The following is a 9,381-nucleotide window of genomic DNA, read 5'->3' on the forward strand; positions in this document are numbered from 1 at the left end:
TTGTCTGTTGAGAGAAAAGGAAAGGTATAGAAAAAAGAGAGAGAAAGTCACAAAAATTGTTAGAGAGAGAAAGTCACCCACTCTATATGCCCTTTGAACAATTAGATTTCACCCAACAACCAAGAACCTTTCTTCAACCCATCAAATTTCTCTTCTTTTTTTCTTTTTGGAATTCTTGTTTCTTGATTTTATTGTTTTAGTCCATACATCAATTTTCTTCCTTTTTGGGGGATTGAGTTTCTTGTTTCTTGTTCTTGTTATTAAATTAAATATGGCTTGGAAAAGATACATGCTTCAATCCAATTCTTTTTGGGTTTTATCTTGCTGTTGGAATATGTGCAATTTTTGTCCAGTTTAGTTTTTTGCTGCATTTGATTTCAGTTTTGGTGAGTAAACTGGTGCCTGAATTGAATTTATTTTTCTGGGTTTCTAATTTCTTCTGTTCATGTGCTTTTTAATTACTTAATTCATTTTTTCAGGTTCTGGGTCTTTCTATTCATACTGTATAGGAATAAAGATTGGACCTTTTTATTAAGTTTGGATCCAAATTATTTTTGAGGGTTTTGTTTAGTGCAAAATAGAAAAATGTATATTGAAGAACTGAAGGAGGAGGATGGGGAAGTAGTAAACATGGAGGAGAAGTTTTGTGATGATACTTGTGAAGGTCCATTGGCTGTTTCGGATGCGAAAAGGGCTTTGGTTGGAGCAGGGGCTCGTGCTCTTTTTTATCCTACATTGCTGTATAATGTTGTGAGAAACAAGATTCAGACCGAGTTTCGATGGTGGGATAGGGTTGATGAGGTATCATTTGTACCTATCTGTATTCATCTTGCTTACTATTACAAATTATTGTTGTTGTTTATGTGTATATTGATTTTAAGTTCTAATTTCATATTGCATTGTATAATATTAGTTGGTCAATGTCATTTTTCCTAACATCTCCTGTGTTGGTAATTAGACTTCTTCAATTTATAATAGAAGTAAATGTTATTGACTTTAAGATGTGACACATAGTTTGACTAGTCCAAGTAAGCCAGGATCAAGTTCTTAGTATTGCTCTTTCATTTGTTATCTTTCTTTGTCATTTTAAACAGTAAACCCCATACGCAATACCCATTGCCCCGTCAAGGAGACAACGGTAGCTTTTTCCACTTTTCTCCCTTGGTGACTTGAATCCAACCTCTTGGCTGGCGTCGAGGAGATTATCCCTCCCTTATCATTTGTTTCATCTGTGCATTGCTCTCTTGATAGTAACTTCAATCGAGAGCTACAATTGGAGCTGCACTCTTTTAACTTGATAAACTATTGTCCATGTTACTTGTTCAAATATTCCATTAATAATATTACTTGGGAAGGCCTAAAGGAAAATCAAGTTATAGATGTGAATGTTCTCAAAAGTTCTTTAACCTTTACTGCCTCAAAATCACCTTCTACATTAGGGCGTGATTTGTTACTCACTTTTATATAGAGTTTATGCATCTAATATTTCGACCACATATTTATGGGATGTTTAGTTATCCTTTTAATTTCCCATTAGGTGTTCATAAATCAGTTTGTAGATTGTTAGGCTCTAAAACTAGTAGCTTGGCTCAAAATTTGTCACGAGTAAGTACAAAATTATGAGATGCAACTGCTGTAATCAGAGAAACTTCAGTGGTTGTCAGAGAGATCCGTTATAGGATATGCTATCTTAGTATTAAGTTGCAATGCATATGGTTGGATTGTTTTCTCTAACGTCCTCTCATTGCTTTGGTGCTTAACATGGAAAAATTAGTGCTGAGTATTTAATATAAGAGGTTTTCTAAGAAGTTGATACCTTTTCTATGTCACCGTTGTAGAAATGCAGTGTTGGAGGTCCAGATGTGCCACTGTAACAGTTGTTGACATTAATTTATAATGCTCCATTTTTCACAGATTCTCTAATACCTTTAGCTGCTTTGGTTTGGTGAATTTGATTAATTCTGTACCTATTCTCCTCTACCCTTCTTCTTTCAATTTAGAGTTGTAAATTATGTGTTCGCTGTGTATTCTCTTATTTTGTGCGGGAGGTGATTGCATATCATCATCCTGTTTACTCCCCTTGTCCTTTGCTTTCTCGGGATAGGTTGTGATATTTGAAGAAACCGTTTCCTAAGTTTTTACATTTCAAGATTAAAATGACTGGGTGTTCAAGAAGTATAAAATTTAGGATTCTTTTACCGGACAGTGGCACCAATTTGCGTGATATGGCCAGATTGTACTTAATCTTACCGCGGACATGACCTTAGATAAGAGGGTGTGGAGGTCAGGATAAGGGTAGAAGGTTAGAAGGTAGTCGAATGTTGTCTTAGTATTAGCCTATTCATGTAGTCTCTGGCTTGGTGGCAGCCTAGAGCACCGTGTTTGTCATAGTATGAGCCTATTAATGCAATCTTGGGCTTTTGGTATCTATTATCATGTGCTGTTTACTAGGTTTAGGTAATCACGCCTTCTTGTTGATGTTACGGTTCCTTACATATATGTTCCCCCTTGCTTTCCTATTAGTTGTCATGTTTTTCTCCATTGTCGTTTTTTCTTTCCATTACTACTATGATTTGCTTTACTTGAGCAGAGGGTATTTCAGAAACAACCTCTCAACGAGGTAGAGGTAATGTTGACGTACACTCTACCATCCCCAGACCCTACTACGTGGGATTTCATGGGGTATGTTGTTGTTGGGCCAAATTGTACTGAATGAAAAAGGAACCTAGAGGATACAAAAGAGTTACACAAGTATTTTGAATTGGGTGTAAAGCAAATGTAAGGAGAAGAAAATTAGTATCCTTTTAGGAAAGAGTTTTAATAGCCTGTCCCTCTTATTTTGCCACTGTCCTTTCACTTCCATTCCTTTTCGTTATCCAATCTCTCTCCCCTCCCAATTCTTGATCCAAATATTTGCAGTTCTTGTAGACTTGTCAGCATTTCTGGTTTATTGATTCGAGCTGCTTTCAACAAAAATTTCATTTATATACAGCTACCATGTGAATTTGAGCTGTTGTTAATATTTGTTCATGCACTACCATATTGTGGGTTTTAGAGTTTTCTCAGTTCATTCTTTTGTTATCTGTCCTTTTATCAGAGCAGATCATATCTCTGAAGTATTGTCTCTCAAAAGTAAAATGCATATATTGAATCATACATTGGGGTCTAACCATTTATCTTTTCTTTCACTTTTTGTTTTCAGTTGATTGAGGTGTTGTTTGTTTTTATTGATTAATTTTCTATTTTTCAGTTCATACTGTTAGGAGCTGTTCCATTTCCTGCTGATGTCCCTCGCTTGAAGGCTCTAGGTGTTGCTGGAGTGGTTACGTTGAATGAATCATATGAGACTTTGGTCTCAACGTCGTTATATCTTGTACTGTCTAAGCCCACTTTCTTATTATCACCATCTTTTTAGTCATTACATTTCATTATGTATTAAAATTGCTTGTTAAGAAGTGGTTGTTATTTACTACGATAGGTCAGTAACAGGATTGAAAGAAGATGACTGGATTGTTATATGTCTATATACATATTTTGAGTGAAACTCTTAATTAAAGCATGTAGTATGTGAAGGAATGAATTACAACTAGAGAAAACATACTTGGTCCCATATGTTTGTGCCTAATGCTATGTAAGTAGTGCACATTAGCGAGAAGTTCCAACGTTTCCTATCATTCTTAAAAGGTGGTGATTTGCAACAATTTTTCATTCCATTGATGCCCCCTCTTTTTTTTTTTTAGGATCATGACATCAATCACTTGGTGATTCCTACCAGAGACTATCTTTTTGCACCATCAGATGGAGATATTGACCGAGCTATAGAATTCATCTACAGTAAGTATTTTTCACCCAGCTCTTAAGTAAGTAATGATGATAAGAATCTTTTCCCAGTTTTCATATATCATGGTTTCAAGTATATATCTTACATTGCCGGACTTTGCAGTTTCATTGCATTATCTCTGATTGCCCGTTCATACTTTTAATGCTTGTGGCTTTGAAGGTAATGCATCTTGTGGTAAGACAACATACGTACACTGCAAGGCTGGCCGTGGGCGTAGTACAACCATTGTCCTTTGCTACCTGGTGGGCACCACGCCTAAGAGTGTTCAATTATAATCTGCTTTGGCTATTTTGTGTTCTAATAATGCCTCTTGAGCAGGTCAAACACAAGGACATGACACCTGAGGCTGCTTATGATTACGTCAGATCCATCAGACCAAGGGTGTTGTTGGCCCCCTCTCAGTGGCAGGTATGCTCTTAGCTAGGATACCTGTTCTGCATTGAGGTTTAATTGTTCTTGTTGTTTTTGTTCCAAGTGCAATGCACTTATATTCTTGCTCAATTCTGTGCATCTGAGTTAGAATATGTCAGCCGGTCCCTCACGACTTTAAATTTGTGTGCTTTTGTGTTTTTATGATATGTATATATTACTGCCCTCGGGGAAATAGTTCAATGACAAAAGCAATAGTATAACTCACGCCATCATGAGTTGAATCCTGGCTGGTGAACCAAAACTGGAATTGAAGGTGGAGAAGGGGTAGATGAGAGGGCATTTAATCCACCATTTTATGGAAGCTGGAACCAATGGATTTCTTGGTTATCAAAAAGAAGAAGAATATATTACTGTATTTAAAATGCTTTCCTTGATAGCTTAGAATTCCCTGTCCTTTCTATTCTTATTTTTCTGAAGTTAAAAACGTCATACATATGCAGGCTGTTCAAGAATACTACGCAAGAGTAAAAAATACTGATAGTGATGTTTGTGGAGATGATAATTCATCGAAAATGCTCGACTTTCCAGCTCAAAAAGAAGTTGCTGTCTTTGATGATGGCTCAGTAGTTCTAGTCTCTGAATGTGACCTTGATGGATATGATGAAAGTGTTGAGTCAGATCTAACACGTAACGAAGTGTTAGTGGATTTAAAGCTTGCATGTAGAGGAGTTCAAGTTGCTCGCCAGGCAGCAATTTCTCGGATTTCATACCTCTGGATTCGCTATCATTCAACGAAGAAGCTGGGAAGTATTGGCGTTGACATCCATGTTTATTGAGATGCCATATATGTCCTAGGCTATTGTCTGTTGTCCTTTTTGATGGTGGTAATATTAGATGTTTCCTCCCTTTTTAACCCCTTTTTCGTGTCTTCTGAGGAGCTACATCAAAATTGTTGGAAATGTAACTTTCAAGTTGGTGAGAAGAGAAGGATTCAACAAGTGTGCGTAGTTTAATAATATGAAAGTGTTGCGAAAGGGCATAACTGTAATCAGTTGAGTTGTCTTTGTAAGGAAATGCGTGAGGCATGTATTTACTGAATTTTGATGTGTCTAACGCAATATCTTTTTATTTGACCACCCACACTATATCTATATTTGGTTTTGTAAACCATAAAAAATGTTAGTATTATTTTAGTTACTATGACATCAAAATTTGCAAACTAAAAGAACATGAGATGAATGAACAGTAGATACTTCATTTAATTTCAAGCTTTGACAATCTGATTAATTTCAATCAACTCAAAAAGAATGAAAACACACCCCACAAAGACAAAGCATTTAATTAAAAACATATTTAATTCTTGTGATCCTCCAATCCTTGTAGTGTGACATCATTTTCATGATCTACCTTGAGAAATGGCACCCTACTAACAGAAGCTGATTTAGGCAAAACAATATCATTAGCTGAGGTCTGATGATCATCTGATTTATACTTGTACCAACAAGCCCAATAAATATAATTTATAAAGTTGAGGCAACTTAGAATAGCCAAAAACCAATAGAAAAGTTGCAAATTATTCTGATCCAAATCTTGTCCATCCAACCATCCTTTTTTACTTGAAGAAACTCTTTTAGTAACTGAGTTGATAATGTCAACAAACGCGCTGCTCAAAAAGTATCCAAACGATAGTGAAATCCATGTAAATGAAGTAGAAAGTGACCTCATTCCAATAGGTGCTTCTTTGTAAAAAAACTCAAGCATTCCAACTAATGTAAACATGTCAGCAATACCAAATATTGCATATTGGAAAGATAGCCAAAACACATGTATAGGTTGCAATGGATTTTTCAATGATTGATTCTTCCTTTTTATCTCAACCAATGCAGCTATACCCATAGAGATGATGGATAGGACTAATCCAACACCTACACGTTGGAGTTGTGTGATTCCAGAGGGATGATTTGTGATTTTACGAGCAAATGGGACGAATAATAAATCATAAATAGGTATGAGAATACACATGAAGAGTAATGGAATGACTGGTACTGATGGTGCTGGTACTTCAAAGGAACCAAAATGACGATTCATTCGATAACCTTGTTGGACTGAGAATGTTTGAAGCTGTGCCAAACATGTGTTCATTATAATGGTGCTGCCTATTATAGGCAACATTCTTGTTACTATTTTCACTTCTTCCACTTTACTCACTGTGCAAACTCTCCATTCTGTTATTTCAACACTTTTTGGAACAACTGCAGCTTTGTCTAAACACCTGCATCCATGCACAAGAGATTTTCAGTTTCATACATAATAGACATGTAAAACGTCATTTTCTTCTATTCAAATTATATATATAGGCCTTAATTAATTAGTTAAGATATAATTATTACATTACCTGAATTGATTAGTATGAGCAATTTTTGGGTCTGATGAATCTGAGTCTTTCTCATACAATTGTTCAGGGTTATCTGGTAATTGCAGCTTTCGGTTTCTGATCGCCGCAACGATAACCTATATAATTATTATTATAATAAATCGTTAATTAATTGACATTATACATAAACATATCTTTTAATTTGGCTTTAATTGACATTTATATCCTTTAATTTTAGATGTGTCTAAGTAGATACATAATTGAACAAGTAGCACTTGCGGGAATTGAATTATGTCATTGCATTCAGTGTCGCTAAACATTTATATAGAGTGATGGTTATAAATACTCATATTTATTATTATCGCTAAATCCTTTATATGTTGTAGTATATGTAGACAACTTGGCAATCCATGTGAGACCCCACATAGAAAACATGTACTCCTTTTGTCCCAACTTACGTGACTTACTTTCCTTTTTAGTTAGTCCAAAAAAGAATGACACATTTCTATATTAAGTAACAATTTAACTATAAAATGTCTATTTTACCCTTAATGAAATGATTTACAGCCACACAAATTTATTTCATTCATTTTGGACCACAAATTTTAAAAGTCTTCTTTTCTTTCTTAAACTCCGTGCCGAGTCAAATTACCTCACATAAAATGGGACGGAGGGAGTATCAAGTACTGCTTGTTCAACTTTATATAATTTTGTGTACGCTCAAAATTTAAAGGGCATAGGTATGATCGGATAACCAGATTAAAGGACATGTTTATTAAAATGTAAGATGAATAAAATAAAAAAGAAAGATACCTGGAGTATCCTTGTAAGTGGTGGGGTTTGAGCAGGAAGTTGAAGTTGATAGAATGGCTTTCCAAAGATAAAAATAATGAAACCAAGAAAAGTAGTAGCAAAACTAATGAGGAAACCCATCCACCAACCTTTGTTAGTGCTAATCCAAACAATAATTGTTACACCAATAGCTGAACCTGACACTGAGCTTAACAATAGCCAGTTGAAGTATTTTCCAACTGCTCCTTTTGAATTATTCTCATCAAATTGATCTGCACCCAATGCTGGTAAAGCTCCCCTAACACCACCAGTACCCAATGCTAACAAACACACTGATACATAGAACAATACTGCTATTCCACCTTCTAATGAATTTGCCTTTGGTTGCAAAAATGAGTAACGAGCTTGAATTGTCATCAACGCCCATGCCTAATTAATGTATGTAACCATTAATAACTCATCCATAATTCTACATCGATTGATCAATAAATAAATTAAACTTACAAGTATTTCAGCAGTTCCAAAAATGATAATGGTGTTGAATCTGTTGAGGTAAGTATCAGAAATGAAACCACCAATTATAGAGAGCAAATATGTTGAGCCTAACAAGTTGGTGACCGTGTTGGCTGAACCACTCAGGTCGAAATGCATCTTGAATGACAAGTATAGTACCATGCTCACCATGTTTGCTACAAATCCAATGTTGTCTAATCCCACAAAACCTACAAATTAAAATCAAATTGAATTTCAACTTTATGGGTTTTGAATTTTTACAGTGCAACACATCAAGTATATGTTTCTTGTTGGGTGTGCTGATGGCGGAACTTGCATTTTTTGGGAAGAAAGTGATACCTTTTGCTATTGGTATACATTTAATGAATTTATTACTTAATACAAATACATTACCATAGATGAAGGAAGAAGCTCTAAATCCACCTTTTCCTTTCATTTTGCAATTCCTTACAGAATTGTACTCTAACTTTGTACCTTCCTCCTGACAAAACACAAAACAAAGAACCAACAAAAAAAATAATAATTAATTTTTTGTTTTGGGGGGGGGGGGGGGGGGGGNGAGGGGGAGCAAGAACTGAGTACTGACCATGGTGGCAGAGAATTGTCAGTTAGACCAATAACTGCCAAAGTGGTTTTAGGACTTGTAAGTGCTAAAATATTTGAGTGAAGAAGTATTATAAAGGCCAGGTTCTAATTATATAATGGAATTTGTTAGTTGATGTTCATGATTATGATATGGCTGGCATTTATCTTCACTTTGACAATGGTCATAATAGCACAAACTATGGGTTGTGGGCACCCTATACTAAAGTATCTAACTTTTTATTAAAGATTTAATTATATATATATCCTGTTGAAATTACATTGTAACTATGAGTTGTGACAACTTTTTGCCTATAGAATAGTAGTTTATTATCCTCACTTCACTTATTGATTGCATTATCTAGCTAGTAGTGATATTGTGGGCACACATATTGCTAAAGTAGATATAACATCTTTTGCCCACTTCTACATGGCTTGTCTAACAAAGCCAAATCTAGGTAAAGCAGAACCTTCATGGACCCAAAAGTCCAGAGGAGTTGAAAGCAAAATTTTGGCTGGGGTCACCAGGGTTAAAATTCAACTACTTTTCTCCAAAATCAAATGTATAATATAATGCATGAACTTCCCTCAAACACTATTCTTTTGTCCAATCCCTTCTTTTAGATACTCCTTCCGTATCTATTATTTTTAATTGTTCAATTTAAAAAATTATTATTTTATTTATTACTTGTGTGTCAAGTCAATGATGTACAAGCAAAAATGGATGGAATAGTAATATTTAAAAAAAACATACAAATATGTCATTTAACTTGACCTTTGTTGACATTTATGTCTTTCAACTTTGAGTGTGCACGAGTAAACACTTAAACTTGTATAAAATTGAACAAACAAATAGACATGCGGGTTATGTGTGGTATAATACACGTAAGATATCGCGTAGGACACA

At 35.1% G+C, this 9,381-nt stretch overlaps 2 protein-coding genes across 2 annotated transcripts; one reads left to right on the forward strand and one right to left on the reverse strand.

Annotated features, from left to right (window-relative positions):
* LOC125865828 (phosphatidylglycerophosphate phosphatase PTPMT2-like) lies at positions 1-5,292 on the forward strand. Its single transcript, XM_049546083.1, has 6 exons — positions 1-801; positions 3,251-3,373; positions 3,741-3,834; positions 4,001-4,083; positions 4,160-4,249; positions 4,714-5,292. Exons 1-6 carry the CDS (start codon positions 586-588, stop codon positions 5,047-5,049), a joined length of 942 nt encoding a protein of 313 aa, XP_049402040.1. The 5' UTR covers positions 1-585; the 3' UTR covers positions 5,050-5,292.
* A 156-nt stretch (positions 5,293-5,448) lies between these two features.
* On the reverse strand, positions 5,449-8,631 carry LOC125865622 (protein NRT1/ PTR FAMILY 4.5-like). Its single transcript, XM_049545827.1, has 6 exons — positions 8,479-8,631; positions 8,286-8,373; positions 7,884-8,101; positions 7,401-7,808; positions 6,609-6,724; positions 5,449-6,485 (listed from the first exon to the last, which is right to left on the reverse strand). Exons 1-6 carry the CDS (start codon positions 8,479-8,481, stop codon positions 5,567-5,569), a joined length of 1,752 nt encoding a protein of 583 aa, XP_049401784.1. The 5' UTR covers positions 8,482-8,631; the 3' UTR covers positions 5,449-5,566.
* Positions 8,632-9,381: the final 750 nt, after the last annotated feature.

This window comes from Solanum stenotomum, chromosome 5 (genome assembly GCF_019186545.1).
Source record: "Solanum stenotomum isolate F172 chromosome 5, ASM1918654v1, whole genome shotgun sequence".
NCBI classification, from domain to species: domain Eukaryota; kingdom Viridiplantae; phylum Streptophyta; class Magnoliopsida; order Solanales; family Solanaceae; genus Solanum; species Solanum stenotomum.

Coding starts and splice junctions, on each gene's coding strand:
- LOC125865828 (XM_049546083.1), top strand. CDS start 586: ATGTATATTGAAGAACTGAAGGAGGAGGATGGGGAAGTAGTAAACATG. Junction 802..3,250: donor GGTGGGATAGGGTTGATGAG/GTATCATTTGTA, acceptor TCTATTTTTCAG/TTCATACTGTTAGGAGCTGT. Junction 4,084..4,159: donor CCATTGTCCTTTGCTACCTG/GTGGGCACCACG, acceptor CCTCTTGAGCAG/GTCAAACACAAGGACATGAC.
- LOC125865622 (XM_049545827.1), bottom strand. Junction 8,102..8,285: donor AGCTTCTTCCTTCATCTATG/GTAATGTATTTG, acceptor TTTAATTTGTAG/GTTTTGTGGGATTAGACAAC. Junction 7,809..7,883: donor TTGGAACTGCTGAAATACTT/GTAAGTTTAATT, acceptor TACATTAATTAG/GCATGGGCGTTGATGACAAT.